The sequence below is a fragment of the Triticum aestivum genome, chromosome 7B (genome assembly GCF_018294505.1).
Source record: "Triticum aestivum cultivar Chinese Spring chromosome 7B, IWGSC CS RefSeq v2.1, whole genome shotgun sequence".
Taxonomy (NCBI): Eukaryota; Viridiplantae; Streptophyta; class Magnoliopsida; order Poales; family Poaceae; genus Triticum; species Triticum aestivum.
The window spans coordinates 615405030-615422397 of record NC_057813.1 but is presented as its reverse complement, the minus strand read 5'-3'; the positions used below and the strand labels follow the sequence as shown (position 1 = coordinate 615422397).

The window sequence follows — 17368 nt, the reverse complement described above, 5'->3', positions numbered from 1 at the left end:
CGGCCATGCTGCAGCAGGCTGGCGTCGACGCCACCAGACCCGCCGATCATCGCCGCTCGCCACCGCTTCCTGATGGCTGCGCCAACGCCACGCCAGACGCCGGCCCGCCCAGGCCCAGATGGGACCCGAAGGGCCCAGATCTGGGCCGGGCGGGCGCCGCCAGCCCGCGCCGCCACGCAGCCCCGCCGCAAACGGCGCCGCCGCCGCCCGGAGCTCGCCCCCGTCGACGCAGGAGACCCCGCCGCCGCACAGGACCGCCGCCGCTTGAAGACACCGCCCGGAGCGCTCCGTCCCGCGCCGGAGAAACCCTAGACGGGTAAGGGCCGGGGGCCGCCGCCGCCAACGTCGCCCGGGCCAGGCCCGCGGCGGGCGCCGGCGACGGCAGCAGGGAGGAGGAGGAGAGGGGGGAGGGCTCGCGGGGAAGGAGGAGAGGCGCGGCCGGCCGCCCACGGGGGCGGCGCGGTCGCGGTCGGGAGAGCCTTGTTTTCTTGGAATGCTATTTGCAAGTCCGTCTTCTAGTTGCCAGAGTTTTCATTAATGTGAGCACTATGTTTCACGGCCTTATGAATAAGACTAAGAGTGATGCGTTAGTTTGAGTGGAGGCAGATGCAGATGATCTAAGATAGAACTCGTTCTACGAATGTGTGATTTATACACTGTGTGTGTTCACACGTGCACGTGTGTGTTGGGTATTCATATTGTAAACACGTGCATATCTCTTGAAGATGTATCAAACGAAATGAAAATATAAACAGTATGTGTGAAGTCATGAATGGCAAAGCGGATAAGACGAGAGTATTTCATGTAGGCCATCTTATAAGCAAATCTTATTATATTAGTGATCCAAATCTTCAAAACTTAAGCACGCGGGTGAATGGGAAGGGGGTGTCAAAGCGAAAATTCGATTCTGAGCTCAGGCTCAGCTGCTCCTGAAATTATAACCATCTGCTCACGTGTGGATCCGTGCACTGGATGGTATTCTCAGCCCTATTTTACCAGTATCGGATTTAAACAATGCGAAACAATGTGGCGGGCCTGTGCGCATTCATTGCGTCGGCAAGCGTTAACGTGCACGCGGAACAGACCGCGGACGCGCGGCTCAGCCTTTGTCCTGAGCCAGCCTGAAGCCGTCTCTTTCACGGAGAATTTAACAGTCACCTACCCGTCCGGTCCCAGCGGGAATGCACCAGTGCGCCCACTGGTACGCACATGAGTAGCAGCACTGTTCTTTGACGGACCCGGCTTGGATCTCTACTCGGTCGTACTAACAGTTAGCAAGTATACACACTGGATTACCTCGCGACCCGGGAACACATTCATCCACATGCATGCCACCCCATGCACGCGAACACTCAGCATGCACTATTTTTAATGTCACGGCCTTTTGCGGAGTTCCACTAAAAAGGGACTAACCATCTGATTTAATTCAGGCAGTAACCATTGTTTGCACTTGTCCCCTGCTGAGAGCACCCACCTCCTCACCACCCCGGTGCCGGCATCAACTCTCTCCCACCGATCTCCACTCCGGTGGCAGCGGCGGAGGCCGCCCTCTCCCCCTCTGTCATGGAGTCCATCCGGCCATCCCTAGTCGGTTGTTTTGGGTCTCAGCATCTCGTTGGGGTCGGAGGCGTTCAGCGGATCTAGGAACCTGGTGACCTCCTCGATTGCCGGTGGTCAGCAAGCGGCGCCCCTGGCAGTAGCCGCCCTCTTCCCCTCTGTCATGGAGTCCATCCGGCCGGCCCTAGTCCGTTGTTTTAGGTCTCAGCATCCCGTTGGGGTCGGAGGCGTTCGGCGGATCTAGGAACCTGGTGACCTCCTCGATTGCCGGTGGTCAGCAAGCGGCGCCCCTGGCAACAGCCCCCCCCCCCCCCCCCCCCCCGCCCCGGTCGTAACAAGTGACGAGCCCGTCTCGACAGAAGCCCGGCCGACAAGTTGCGCCAGAGATGGAGGGTATCTGCTTCTGGTGTCTAGAAGATATAAAATATGTGAATAACATATAAAAATATATGATGAAGGATAACCAACGGTGACCAATTCCAGCAAGGGAGAATATCATATGGAAACAGTAAAAGTAGACGGTGGTTCAGCTAAATACAAACATCTGCAAAAGGAAGAACAATCAAAACTGAATTTATGTAATCACACAGATATATAAATGTGCAAGATGGTAACCCCCTATAAAAGTGAAAGCTGCATGCAACTATTCAGATAAGAGAGAATCGGAACCTAAACATCAAATGATTTGAAGCTGACTACCACTACTCGATTGTTGCTACTCAACAAAAGGTGAGGTGATGCTGCATTTTCCGTCGGCAGTTTAGACATGATGATGACCTCCTCGCTGAAATAAATTTACATGGAACTGCAGAGGAAGTCGTCTTCCTGTAGGAGACAGTCTTCACGTTGATTCCCTACAGATATTCATGATATTGGTAATAGCAGGAGGAAATGTATGTGATTTTTGCACCGGTGTGAGGCAAAAAATTGAATCAAAGGTGCAAACACTTCATCTGGGCAAAATATTACTAAAATCTTTACACAAAGTATTTCGAAAAGAATGAAAGGGTCAAAAATAGCAGGGTGATTACAGTAGATATATAGTAGTTCTTATACAATTATATCATTTCGTGAAAAAAATGGCAGAATACTCAGTTATATTAATTACCTTTAGATTACCAATAAAATTGTAGAACCCCCAAACAATCCTCCACAAGCGCTTTCTAGTGGACTCTATCTCTTAAATCTTCGGGCTAATAAGAGGAATTATGATAATTAAGAGTATAAACTACTTTAAAAGAAAAAAAACAGATATAAAGGTCAAATAAAATTTCATATACGCTAACAATGAAGAGATACAAACAATTGTAGGCTCATGCTGTCCATGTTGATAAATACACTCTATGGCAATGCACAAAGGATTACAAATTGATATCCTAATTCATAGTAGGATGAGTTGTCCAGTTTGATCGGCATGATTTCACACATTAATAATAATCAACTGGCACCCAATTACCACATTTTCATTGGAGCATGTTCATACATTGTTCCTCGAACGCGAACTTGATCCTAATATGGAATCTAATAGTCAAATATGGAAGTTATAGTAGTACAACAGGTAGCTAAATACAGCAGGACCAACATATTCAGTAGCCACGACATTCTGTCACCCTGTTTGGGAGCATGAAAGTTTGCAACGAAAGAGCTGGACAATACTTAGATTTTTTTCCCCATCCATGCAACATGTGGTTTCTCTGTTCCATCAGAAAAAACAAACACTGATTTCCCTATTTGGCTGTGCCAGATACAATTACATTAAGAAAGAATTTCACTAAGCGACCATGTATGCCACTGTTAGTGTGTGCATATCAGAAAAAAAAATCAGCAAATAGCATGCTTAATTTAGTTCCATCTAACATGTTCACAGAACTTAGCAAATCTAGCATCCAATCTTCCTGTTGTGCATCCATGCACTAAATCAATGCATCGCCAGAAGGAACAAAAGAAAATAAGGCAGATGAAAACCAAACCTGGGGGTTGGAGCCTTGGAGGATTGACACCGTTATAGGGCGCTTGCCATACCTTATCCCTAACCCGATCTCCCACGAATACATATTGTAGAAGTAGTACGCCTCGCCAAGTGAGTCGAAACTAAGTCATAGTTCAGGACAAACTACACTTTTTGTCGGTTCCTCTGCATACTTGCGGATTGACTGCTCTCGGGCACTCGTCCTAGATGGACACGTGTTCTGTCCGGCGGCGCACTCCCAAGACGTAACCTGATTTTCCAGCGAAAAAACTCTCTGTAAGTTTCCACAGGAGGGAACACGGGAGCTCTAGAATGAAATGTTGGCAAGCAGGACTGCTGGGGGAATATCAGATGCGACCACACCTTACACGCTACCATGCTTCCATTTTTCATGAAACATATTCAAACGTTTTCTTATTTAACAAGATTTCGAGTGCCCACGAGGCATGTGCTTACAATCTATAAAATTTTCACATAAAACTTTGAAACACACGCCAGGAAACAGAAAAGGCAAAGTCAGTATGAATGGTGTCCTAAAAAAATACAAAGCCAGAGTGACAATATTCGCGATCAGATTTGTCTTTTTTGTTTCTACGAGTGCATTTCGAGTCTTGACTTTGAACTTCTTACAGACTGTATACACATCTTCTGGACACCCGCAACTTCTCCAGAATTTTCTGCAGCATCTAGATGTCCTTTTCTAAAAACTGTATCATGAGACCATCTACGGTGTGGGAGCATAAGCAATCTCCCCCAGAACTATCTATTCGCATCCTAGACACCCACATGAAGGAACATTTTCATTCCATTTGTTCAGACGGTCCTACTTACAACTAGCATGGCAGCGAATTTCGCCCCATCGTACGACGGCGGAGCAGCATTCAACAAAACAATAAAACAGGTGCCCTGGATTGGCTTCAGGCTGTACCTTTTTGTCCATCCAGACCCTCCAGATTCACCCTGTCCGTTGACTCCGCCGACCTTGTCGGAGAAGCCTCCCGCCGCTGTCGCCCGTCGTCCTGCGGCCTGCCCTGTCTAGCGCCGCCAATACGCTGGCCGCACCAGTAGACGGCATTCCACTCAGCCGGCTCAGCGCTCGCAGCAATCCGCGGGAGGACCGCCAGAGGAACCGGATCTGGGAGGTTCAAGCTGTCCGCAAAGTCTTGACGGAATGGAAACCTGCAAGTCAAGGCGATGGGGGGCAGCGCAGCCATGGTCAGCGGCGGCCCTGTCGAGTGGACACCGAAAACTGAAACTGATAGATCTCCAAGTAGGCAGGGTTCACTTACCTGTCGACAACATCCACCAGGAACTCGAAGCCAACATCTTCCATCGCCGGTTAGCCGGAGCCAGCGCATCCTTTCACTGCCTCTGGAGGATAGTTTTTTTTTTTTTTTTTGAGTAATACCTCGGGAGGATAGTGGATAGCTGTCCGCGGCGGCGGCTGGTTTCGAGAAGCGTTGCGGTTGGCACGAGCGTTGTGCAAAGCGGCGGCCCCACAACGACCGGCTGCGTACGCGGTCCAGCTGTTACACGACCGCCGACCCATACGGTCAAGGCCCGCTTCGACCCACTGTTCACTACGTACACGAGCAGTATCTCGCTTTTTCAATGCAATACGCCCAGACGTGTCAGAAAGAATTCTGCGAATCCCTAGACCACAACCAACGCGGACGATTTCAGGTCCAGCTGCGCTCGGGCACCGAATCGCTGTGTCCGTGTCAAAGCTGACATCAAACAAACACATATCCTTGGAAAATTGCGCGTAAGAATGCAGTATCAGCTTGTGTAAGCTTTTCGCAGCCCATCAATAGGTTTTCATATGGGCCAGCCCATGTAAGCTTTTCGCACCGTCCTAGATTTGGAAAGTTTTTCCGGGCTTTTCTTTTTCGCCCTTCTAGTTTTTTCTTGGTTTTTTGTTCTTTTTTATTTATTTTTTCCATTCATTTATTTATTTATGGTTTCATTTTTCGTAAATTCATGAACATTTTTATTAAAAGAATCAAATTTCTGCACATTGTTCAAATCATGTGTTCTTTCAAATATGTGAAATCTTTTCATATTTTGAATTATTTTCAAATGCATGCTTTTTTTAAATACACAAATATTTTTGAATGCGTGAATTTTTTTAAACTATAAAAATCGGCTCGGTATTTTCATGAAACCAGTATATACTAGTTTTCCCTTGAACTAGTAGCGCGCGAGGCGAAAGCGCTAATAGGCTGGCCTTAATGTGCACTATAGAGGCAATTCGGGGCTTAAGACCCCGAATAGGATCTCTCATTTTCTAAATCTCTGCTATGAACCGATATACATCACATGTAGTGAGTATGAGCTAGACATAGTCAGGTTGAATGCGCTGCAATTAATGTGGCCCATTAGAAAGTAAATTCTATTCTTGCTATTCACAAATTTTAAATTATACATTTACATATTATAAACTTAATAATAGAGAACTAAAAGTAATTGCACATATTAAAAAATGCACTTGCTTCTACAAACATTTGTTCTAAGATAAGTTCATGTGTTTTATGAAAATGATCATGTGATTAAAAAATTATTCGCATCTCTTTGAAAGATATTTATGTAAGTGAAAAAGGTTTTCACATGTTTTGGAAAATGTAGAAATCATGCCTATTAAAGATGGTGTAGTTCAAGACAACTCTTTTTTTACCTACGTTTTAGTGTCCCCACCTAATGTTTTACTTGATCCATGCTCTCCATGTCATCAAATCACTCACCATCATTACAGAAATTTTTAAGTACATCTACCCCTTACCTATTTACATAGCCTCCCTTGCCGCCCGAACGTGATTTTTGCAATGTCGATTTCCTAGCTCTGAAAGAAGCGATTTGGTAGATTTGTTGTTCCTTTCATTCATTTCCCCCCTCAATGGATCGACAACCTAGTCATCGGATGGGAATGATAGGTATCGGGAGAGAGGTAGCAACAAGAGGGGAAGAAGTATAAGTGTGGTTTACTGACATTCTAGACATCTCGATGGAGTTAGAATGAGTCACCTTCAACAACTGGGACCTCGACAAGCAACCGCTACGCCGAGCACTACTCCATCCTACAAGTCAACTGCGTTTTCCTTGATTTACCATGATGACCGCAATAAGGCGGAGATGGAGGATGTAATTGGAGCGTTGTGGTATGGCCAGTGACTTAAGGGCACTGGCGGAGCTACGGCTGGGCAAAACCAGGCCATGGCCCGCCCAGCTTAACTAAAGTTTATTGAAGACTGGTGCATAATTTGGGCCCTAAGAGCAAAATTTTAGATGTATAGTATACTATTTCTTTAGTTGGCCCGCCCAAAGATGTGTATGTAGCTCCGCCACTGCTTAAGGGCTCCCCGTTTGTCATGCGCATGAGAGGGAATGAGAACCTGCACCAGAGGACCGTGATGACGGTCAAGTGGGGACGCCCTCAACGAGCTCTTGCAATTGCCAAAGCGCAATAACTACTTTAGCAGTCATCGAGACCTCCCCAAATGGCCTCTTCTGCGCGGAGTAGAAATGTTGGTATCTTGAGGATCATACACATGATGTTGTCCATGAAAATAAATCCATCTAACTGTCTATGACACATATGCTTAAACTAGGAAAAAGTTCACTACATCTAAATAAAGGTAACTGAAAGTGAGGACAACAATTTTGTTCAGAACTCATTATTTTGAAAATTTGTGTTGGGCCCTACAGTTTTGAAAATATTAACAACAGGTTCACTGACAGCGGTACAATTAATGATGCACGTAAAAATAAGATGAAATGTGCACTACTAATTATAATTTCTTTCATATCTTGTGATTATATCAGGGAAACCATGACATGGACCAATAATGTGTGCACTTTGCAATGAGTAAATGGTCCTGTGGTGCTTAGAAACGTGCATGATGCCCGTTCTTAATTGGGGCAAACAGTATCTAAATGCACGCAAGTTAAATGCCATGATGTGAGCGACCAACCTTCCATTTGGAAGTACAAATATTTTTGAGACTCTCCTTCACTTTGTTAGAGGCAAAGATGTCACTCTGTTCCATGCTTTGTACTTCACCAGACCATGTCGCTTTCCAGAATAGTGGGCATATGATGCCTGTGAGTATCATTCACTTGCAATTTTCAAAGGCAAGCTGGCTGAGATAAAGGAAATGCAGGGACGATCATAACTTCAGTGTGTCCCTAACTGCAGAGATCAGTAGGACTGAAAGTAACATTCCCTTTTTATGGTCACAACTTCATCTTTTACATCCCTTTCACAGTTACATCTCTCGCTTTCAGTAAGCACGTTGAGAAATGTGCTAACCATGGATGCATTAGTAGATGTTGCCGGTTAATCATGGGAAGATTCTCTGGTAAAAAAACCTTCGCACTTAATCCAATGATTCCCTATAAGCTTACACCTTTCTTTTCGGATGGGTAAATTAGTTGTTGGATGCATCAGCATGCTTGTGACCAAGAATACATTTCAAGAGGGGTATCCAAATTAAAGTGCTGAAGTGATTGTTGAAGAGACCACGTCCATCCAACTACAACATCACTGAAGGAAAGGTGTACGTCCACACGTGCGTCTGTGCATCACAACTGTTTGATCATGATGCTGCCGCTGAACTGAAACTCTAATACACACTACTGTAGTAGTATCTCCAGCCTTTATCGGTCACATAGGCATGTGAATAGTAATATGTGTTTCTTCATTACTAGCCTAGTAACAGTGAGACCAACTGACTCGCCATTCTGGAAGGGGCTTATGAGAGTCAAAGCTGCCTTCTTTCATAGAACAAAGTTTATTGTCGGTGATGGTAATACCACTCGCTTCTGGGAGGATACGTGGCTTGGTGAAACGCCTTTGGCGCTCCAGTATCCGTCCCTGTATCGTATTGTTCGGTGTCGTGATGCTCTTGTTGCAACGATTATGCAGTCCGTCCCTCTTAATTTGCAATTTTGGAGGGTTCTTTTTGGTGACCGGTGGGAAACATAGCTTCATCTGGTGAGTAGACTGATGGAGATTCAGCTAACTCATCAGCCCGATCAGTTGCATTGGAAGCTTACTAGGTCTGGAGACTTCACGGTCAAGTCGATATATATCGATGTCATCAATTCTAGTGTTATTCCAAGTTTCAAACATGTTTGGAAAGTCAAAGTCCCTTTGAAGATTAAAGTGTTTATATGGTTTGTGCATAAACAAGTAAGTTTAACAAAGGATAATTTGATTAAGCGCAACTGGACAGGATCTACTAGGTGTAGTTTCTGTGATCGGGACAAGAATATCAAGCACCTCTTTTTTTACTGTCCTTTGGCGAGAGTCTTGTGGCGCACCGTGCAAATTGCCTTTAATATCACTCCTCCGAATTCGGTCGGTACGTTATTTGGAACGTGGCTTGTTGGGATAGAGTCCGAAATAGCTAGACACATTCGTGTAGGAGTATGCGCGTTGTTATGGGCAATTTGGAACTGCAGGAATGATTTGGCTTTTAACAGAACAACAACTATTCATTTTTTGCAAGTTTTATTCCGAGTTACTGCGCTGATCCGTATGTGGTCCTTACTCATTCCGACGAAGGCAAGGGAGCGTTTGGTTACTGGATCTGTCCGGTGGGAAATGATAGCGCGGGATATCTTCAACCGGTTTAGATGGCGATCATGTAATAGGATAGACAATTAGTTTTCCTATCTTCTCTTATGCCAGCCGGTTGTGGCTTTTGTGGAGTTTTGTTCTTGGCGTTGTGGCTCTGTGTGAGCTTGCCGTTTTCTATTTTGCTTCGAGACATTAAGACCTTGTTGAACCTCCTTTTTATTTATATATGTGGTCGTATGCATCGTTAAGATGCAGAGGCCGGGTGTCCCCCCTTTTTGAAAAAAGATTACTAGCCTAGTGTATGGGACATAGGGAGTACATCATATGAATTAGCCACTTGGTTTTTGTATGTGGTAAGTGTATCGGTTATACACATAACATCGACAAAATGTACATCCGAGCAAAACGAGACAATAGCTGCATCCATCATTAGCCTAGTGTAGTGTGTGACTGACGACAGATAACATTTTTTGAGAGATTTCACGTGCGACGTCGCTTTCGCAAATGTACAGATCCAATTAACTTGCAGCAGGCAGCAGCGGTTCCATGTGATCTTCATTGGTCGTGACGGGGAAAGGTCAAGGTCGGCGAGGACAAGTGTTCTTGATCCTTAATTTGTTAGGACGACGTGTTGTGGCACTGGCATTTGATACTAGGATCAGCGTTGTCCCAGGCATTGTTGAGCTATGTTCACAAATTGTATTTATATTGAATTTTATTCTGTTCCTAAACCGGTATTCCAGCTATGGATTTCCTTCGTGGCGTAGCAATGCTAGCGAAAATATTAACTACAGGTTTCATAATTTTTTAGTTTGAAAAATATTTATTTAGAATTGAATGAGTTGCAAGCATGTCTATGCAACTGCTCAATCGCGATTAGAGAAAGTTGCCACCTTGACAAGGCAAGTCATATGAAGAATTGGATTTCCTTCATGGCGTAGCAATGCAAGCCAAAATATTAACAATAGGTTTGATATTTTTAAGTTTGAGAAATATTTATTTAGAATTGAACAAGTTGCAAGCATGTATTTGCAACTGCTCAATCGCGACTAGAGAATCCTTGACAAGGAAAGTCATATGAAGACTATTGCAATCTTGGCGGTGTTTATCTGTTGAGAGATTTGAAACAAGCACCCATCTTTACACATATTCTTGGTAAATTGTGCCTAATAATGCAGTGTGGGTACAGGGCACCTCAGCCCCATCGATATGTCTTTATACAGGCCTGCACATGTAAGCTTCTCACACTGTCCCGGATTTGAAAGCTTTTGGAAGCGAAATCTATCGTTCCGGTTCTTTTCTTTTTCTTCCTTCTCCGTTTTCCAGGGTTTTGATATTCTTTTGCATCCATTTATTTATTTATTGTTTTTATTTTTCCAAAATTCGTGTTTAAAAAAATCAAATTCATAAACATTGTTCAAATCGTATTTTCTTTAATATATGTGAACTATTTTCATATTTATGAACTTTTTCAAATGCATGAATTTTTTTAAATGCAACAATTTTTTTATATATTTCTGTGAGCAGTGCGAGGAGAGAATGAGAACTTGCACAAGAGAACCGTGATGACGGTCAAATGGGGACGCCATCAACGAGCTCTTTCACTTGCCAAAGGGCACTAGCTACTTTTCCTTGCTCAAGTAGTCATCGAGATCTTCCCCAGCGGCCTTTTGTACAGGGAGTATAAACATCTCGGTATCTTGAGGCGAAAGTGTTAATGTGATCTCGAGCACAGGTAAGCCCGGTATCTACGCCCTAGGCTTCCCTCGAGATGTCCACCGCTGCTAGTATAGGCCCAGGTATAAGTTGCGTATTTGTTTTTTATTCTGGCCGGTGGCCCACATCTGACCGGCAGTAAGACGTTACCCCGTCAGTCACGCACACGCCGCTCAGATGGAAGCAGACGATACAGTTCGTCTCACCGTAGATTGTGGACTAACGCCGTCACCCAGCAAATTTATGGCGTCCAGCCGTTGGAGCTACCAATCTTCCCTACAGTACACGACTCGTCTTGCACTCTGCTTAGTGCTTAGACCAGCCGGCCTTGGCCTTCTAAAACCACCGCACGCTCCCTACATCAACATCTCCAGCATCGATCCCCTGCAAAATTTGGCTCCTATATAAGTACTCCGGTAGTCCGGTGTTCATTCACGAACTACATCAAGATTACAGACGCTTACATCGTCAGGCACAGAAGAAAGACTAGAAAATGAACTCCTCGCCACCTCAGATGGCTTCCCTTGATTCACGGACGACGCCTCTAAAGCTTCACCGTCCTGGACATGGTAATCATCTCAAACTGAAGAAGATCACAGTAAGGTAAAACAGAGCCACACACAGATCGAATCCAAAGTACCTTCACTGAAAGCACACCTCCTCTAGAGTATTATTCAGTTCGCGTGACTGCCGATCCGGCGATAGAGCCATAGAGTCTCCTTGTAAACAGCTGCACAAGAACCTCACTTCAGCTACGCGAACCATGGTACAGCCTTCACAATCCTCCCACTCATGGAGTTCAAAATTTGAATGCATGGCTAGGGCCGTCTCCACATATACACAAGGATGGAGACAGCCGTATAAATGCAGCCCTCTTGATTGGCTGCTGTATTAATTTTTTTGGCTCATTCATCTAGCAAAAGTAAGCAGGACTGAATTTTTATGCTGTCTTTTAAGTACCAGATCAGGCAACATAGGTAAGTGTTTCTCTATACAACGACTCAAACGCCTGAGATCAGAAGCACCCGTCCTAAAACACCATCAGTACAGGCTCATGATGAAATGACTTAATTGAACTAAGTTTTGTCCCTCATACTTTACACACCAACCAACTAATTAAAATACTAGTACAGCACAACTGAAAATTGTTGAAACATAGGGCGTTGGAATTATCTTAAACAGTTTCACTGACTACTTGGTCTGCTCATGCTTTATTGAGTCTAATAAGTTCCGCTGCTTTGTGGCAGTTGTTGCGACGGTGACCTTCAACTCCACAATTCTTGCAGCGTGCTGGTCTCCGAACTTGCTTTGGGACATCTCTCGGCGATCTGGACAGGTTGTCTGCTTATGCCCCTGATGCCGACAAATGGTGCTGAATCTTGTCCTTATGCTCAAACCCTCGTACAACGCCTTCTCTCTGCTTGTAGGCCTTCCCATCTCCTTCCTCTTTGTTGGAGGCAATAATCCCACTAGGCTATTCCCTGACTCATTAGCTCAACTGTCATCATTGCTAGCTGTGGCACCATGCACTCTGTCTCCTGCAACAACCATAGCACATTCTGGTTGAATCTGGTTCATAACATCTGCAAAGAAGGTATACTGTAATATGTTCTTCCCATTAGCCCACATCAGTCTGCTGATCCCCCTTTTGTCAGTTTGAACACGATATGTGAAATGCGGATCTTTTGAACCAAGCTCATGAAACACCTCCTTTGTTTTCCTAACGTCATACTCTGCTTGCTCATGGTTTATCTTGCCACACAAGTTCCTTAGAGCTCTTTCTGTGAATGGTACATTTTCCATCGACCCAAAAAAACTGCCTATAATGTTGTAAACTTTCACAAGGTTCACATTGTTCTGCCTTATTTGTTTTACAAAATTCGACTGTACGCATTAATATGCCTGTGTTATTGCCAGCGTACAGTCTGCCCATAAGTTGGAGCGAATGGTTGTGCTCCTCACGATGCTCCGCTGTGTACCAACCAGTGTCCTTTGAATGCAACAGCCTTGTGAGAGCAGGGCACTCACAACAGCAGGACCGAGTATTCTCCACTAATGCCTTTCCCTGATCGGCATCCAAAATGATTGAAAATCAGTTTAAGTAATGAACAATTCAGTGAGCAATTAGTATAATATGAAATTCTGAAAATCATGTTCTCATTATATACAGCATAGCCCCATACTATCTCTTGCATGTATTTTGTGCTCTGCATACTTAGCCTGCTCTTGCCGCACCTAATGCCAAAAATCCTTTCTCCCGCAAACACAGATTGTAAAAATCATACGCTTCACCTTGTTAACACAGAACCCAGGATTTCTAATTTTGGTATTCTCCACTAGTTCATCAAAGCTTGTTCCTAATTTTGGTACAATGACATTGTGCCCAGGATTTTCAGCAAAACCCGGGATTGATTTCTCCAGTGCAGAAATCCTAGTAGGACATGGCGCCCTGCCTGGCTCACCAACCCAATCCTAACTCTCCATGTAAAAATCACATTGTCAACACAGAACCAGGGCGTACAAATGATTTTCAGCACAGTTTTTTCACAAATCATGCATACATAAACCCAATAAAACTATAGTGCCATTAATTTCCTAATTTTTCTTGGTGTGGCCTTGTGTGCTTTTATCATACATGAATAATCCCTCCTGACTAGCAATTCAGCATGGTTGAAGTACCACCCAGGCACAAGCAACATACAGAAAATCAATTGTTTTTTCAAATCCCCATAAGCGTACTACCAGCTACATTTGCTCCTCTAAACACATATCACCAACTATATCAAATCATTCTTCCAAACCACTCCCTCTGTCTCAAAATAAGTCTCACCTTTGAACAATTTTCTCCAGCGCTGAAATCCTATCAGCACATGGGGCTCTGCCTAGCGCAGAGGCCCCAACCCGGACCCTGCATTTGCGAGACAATATGTCAAACTAATCAGTCCCTTATTACATCTTAATAACTCGCATACACCAGGCTATACATATTGAGCAGACTTATTTATCTTTAGCCAAGGCTAAGCTTGGACATACATTTTTATTGATCTGACAATAGTTTGATTAGCAGAATGTCTCCTAGTCACGCTACATATAAATTTTTAGAGACTTCATAACAAGAACAAACGCAGTCAACCTGCTCGATGTAGTGCTCTGAAGCTTGAGGTTATCTGCACTGCCTGCCCTTGGAACAGCGCCCTCAGCGCAAATCTGGTCGTTGGCGATTGACGCCGTGCAGGCCGGCAACTCCACCACCGGCGTCGTCGTCACAGGGTAATGAAGAGGCTCCAAGTTCATGTTGTTCTCGTTGACCTCTTCTAGCAGAGTCCTGCTGCCTACAAAAGATAGGAACCAGACCAATCAGATCTCTGTCAATGACCAAAATAAAATCGGTGGCGAATGAGCAGCACTAACAAGCAGATCCGTACCTATTTATAGGATGCATCAAGAACTACATGCTTGCCCAAGCACGCAGTCGCCTAGTCGCTGCAGATTTTCCCCACCGGGTCGCCGCTCTCAACAATCGGGTAACCTAGGGCTGAAGGTAGGAGGAAGATGCTCCCAACGCCCCTGGCCCCCCGCATTTACTGCAGGCAGTGCCGCCGTTACCGGAGAGCGCCGGATCTGATCCACGGATCAGGACGCCGGCAACATGTCGAGCCACGGCTCTGCCTCGCTCCGTCCCCGGCGTCAAACGTCCGTGCATTCAAGGACCCACATGTCTGGTCAGTATAGCTTTGTATAAGTGGATTTATCTGTTCCAGGTGGACCCTCAGCATTCAATTCTTCGAATCACAAAGCTATACTGGACGCCCGAGATTCCGAGCTTCTGCGAGCTCGGGGTCACATACTCCACGTCCATCTTGAGGATCATACACATGATGTTGACCATGAAAATACATCCATTTGACTGCCTATGATACATATGCTAAAACTTTTATATATTTCTCTCCATCAAAATAAAGATAACTGAAAGTGAGGACTGCACTAAATTTGTGTTGGGCCGGACAATTGTCAGTTACTGAAGAGGTTCCTTTTTTAGCCTAATGCCACACTGCAGCACATGCTCTCATCTGCTAGCCTGTTTTTCCATGCTTATCATCTCCCCTCTAAGCTCATTTTTCTGGAGAGGCTTGGCAAGACGTCAATAGGTTTTACACGCCCATGCCCATGCCCTTTTCATGTCTAGTAGCATATGATGTATATATGTTGGTAACTGGGTATCATTCACTTGCAAATTGCAATGGGAAGTTGACTGAGAGAAAGGAAATGAAGGGTCGGTGATGAGTGGCCGTAACTGCAAAGGTCAGTAGGACTGAAAGTAAAAGGCCCCTTTAATGGGCATATCCTTGGAGATGACATACATCTCTACATCTCTTTCAGAAGTACTAGGTTGTTAGTTACACCTCTCACTTTCAGTAAGCATACTCAGAAATGTGCTAAGCATAGACGCATTAGTAGCTGTGACCAGTTAATCATAGGAAGATTCTCTGGCCCTTTAACCTCTTCGGTTAATTCAAAGGTTCTTGTGATTTATACCTTTCTTTTTGGATGCGTACGAGAAAATTAGTCGTTGGATGCATGAGCATGCTTGTGACAAAGAATACAATTCAAAAGGGGCATGCAAATTAAAGTGCTGAAGAGACCTCATCCATCCAACTACAACATCACTGGAAAGAAAGGCGTACAGCCACACGCGCTTGGGCCTCACAGCTGTTCTGCCATGATGCCGCTGTTGAACTGAAACTCTAGTACACCCAAGTGTAGTAGTACCTTCAGCCTTTATCAGTTACATAGACGTGTCAATAGTGACATGTGCTTGCTTCTATGTTACATGTATTTCGATTGCTTTATATATAAAGCGGGGTGAGAGCATATTTCGAGATGTTACATGTATTTTCCACTCAGTTTTTGTATGTGGTGAGTGTGTCGGTTATGCACATGACATCTGAGGGTCTGAGCAAAACAAGACAACAGTTGGGTCTACCATCAGTTTACTATGTGACTGATGACATATAACATTTTTCGAGAGATTTCAGGTGGTTGCCACGTCGCCATATCCTCCATCTCTTCCGCAGAGGTGCAACAGTTGTTCTATGCAATGCAACGTTCATTCGACACGACACGGACATGTCAAGGTCGGGGAGGACAAGTGTTCTTAATCCGTAATTGGTAGGTGCTTATTGACGTATTGTGGCGCCAGCCTTTGGTCCCGCGTTCAACGTCTCACATGTTGTTGAGCTATCGTTATTAGGGAAAACCCTAGTAGTAGCGCTTGTTTTAAGCTAGTAGTAGCGCTTGTGCAAGCGCTACCACTAAGGCGCTACAGCTAATTAGTAGCAGTACCGCTGGAAAGGATGCGCTACTGCTATACCTTGTTAGCAGTAGCGCTTTCCTACAGTAAGCACTACTGATAGTACTAAGTAGTAGTAGCGTTTCTTCTGAAAAGTGCTGCTGCTAACTTTTTCTGTATTTTTAAAAATACAGCTTATTTTCGTTGTGGTTTTATGTACAGTACGTTCATCATATGATTTTATGACCATGATTAGTTATTATATATAACAGTGGGTAAAATAAACATGCAGTAGATTCAAGTGGAGGCAACATGTGGTGCAGTTTGGATTAGTAGTATTTTTGATGTGCACCACATGTTGCATCCACTTGAATCTAATCCATGTTCATTTCACCTACTGATATATATATATATATATATATATATATATATATATATATATATATATATATATATGAGGATTTTCTATCATAACTTGCCCTAGACATAGCTATCAGTACTGTTGGTGTGCTTTGTGATTCGTACTAGCTGTTTGTTGTAGTACTGTTTGAAGCCCATGTGCTCTGCTAATTGAGCTGTGTTGGCAGGCCTGTACTAGCAGCTTTATGCGTAATTGGCTGACGAAAAGCATGTCGGACGCATGCGTAGGAAAGGGTGGCCATCGGTAGCGTTGTATATATCAGGTTCCAACTGCTGGGCAGCACTTCATGCAGGTTCTTATGTGTACGGCGCGCCGTTCCGTCCCGTTTTTCTTGCACGTGATGCCCACGACGAGACGGACGCAGGTTCGGTCTGTATCCGACGGGTCCATGCGTATGCCTGGGAGGAACCTATGTGAGCCACGTGTTGAACCTGCTACACTATGTATATGTACACATGAGTGTCTTCTCGCGTGCAGCACGTCCACGTCAGCTCACATGTCGTAAAACACATGTGGTCTGCCATCATACGGCTCATGTGATATGGTCTCGTTGGTTTCAAAAAGTCGTACGTGTGTGTAATGGAGCCGTACCTGTCACACGCCTGTACGAATCAGCCCTGTTGTGGCTTCAGTTTCATGAGATTGGGTTGGTCTTTGAATGCATGTATACAACTTCAAGACCTGCCCCATTTAGACACCTGAGCGAGCACTTAAGACGCGTGCGTATGGGCCTGTGCGAGTGTCAGTTGACTCGTCCGGCAACGCAATTAAAAGCTATCTGTAAACTTTGTTCGTATAATATGCTCTCACGACCTCCCCCGTCGTGCGGTGCAGCCA

The 17368-nt window shown here is 44.7% G+C and overlaps 1 protein-coding gene and 1 long non-coding RNA gene across 4 annotated transcripts; both read right to left on the bottom strand.

The window, feature by feature from the left end:
• Positions 1 to 1887: 1887 nt before the first annotated feature.
• Positions 1888 to 4982, bottom strand: LOC123163043 (uncharacterized). 3 transcript variants are annotated; one of them, XR_006481683.1, is made up of 4 exons: positions 4816 to 4982; positions 4455 to 4705; positions 3528 to 3776; positions 1888 to 2750 (listed from the first exon to the last, which is right to left on the bottom strand). XR_006481683.1 is itself a non-coding variant. In XM_044580801.1 (3 exons), the coding sequence occupies exons 1-3, from the start codon at positions 4857 to 4859 to the stop codon at positions 3730 to 3732; spliced, it is 342 nt and encodes a 113-aa protein (XP_044436736.1). In that variant the 5' UTR covers positions 4860 to 4982; the 3' UTR covers positions 1890 to 3729. The 3 variants fall into 3 exon arrangements, 1 of the variants encoding a protein (XP_044436736.1); XR_006481682.1 differs by having other exon boundaries at positions 1889 to 2411; positions 2666 to 3776; XM_044580801.1 differs by having other exon boundaries at positions 1890 to 3776.
• A 6771-nt stretch (positions 4983 to 11753) lies between these two features.
• Positions 11754 to 14530, bottom strand: LOC123162030 (uncharacterized). Its single transcript, XR_006480996.1, has 4 exons — positions 14246 to 14530; positions 13954 to 14152; positions 13651 to 13728; positions 11754 to 12885 (listed from the first exon to the last, which is right to left on the bottom strand). It is a non-coding gene; the product is annotated as an uncharacterized lncRNA (long non-coding RNA).
• Between the last annotated feature and the right edge of the window lie 2838 nt (positions 14531 to 17368).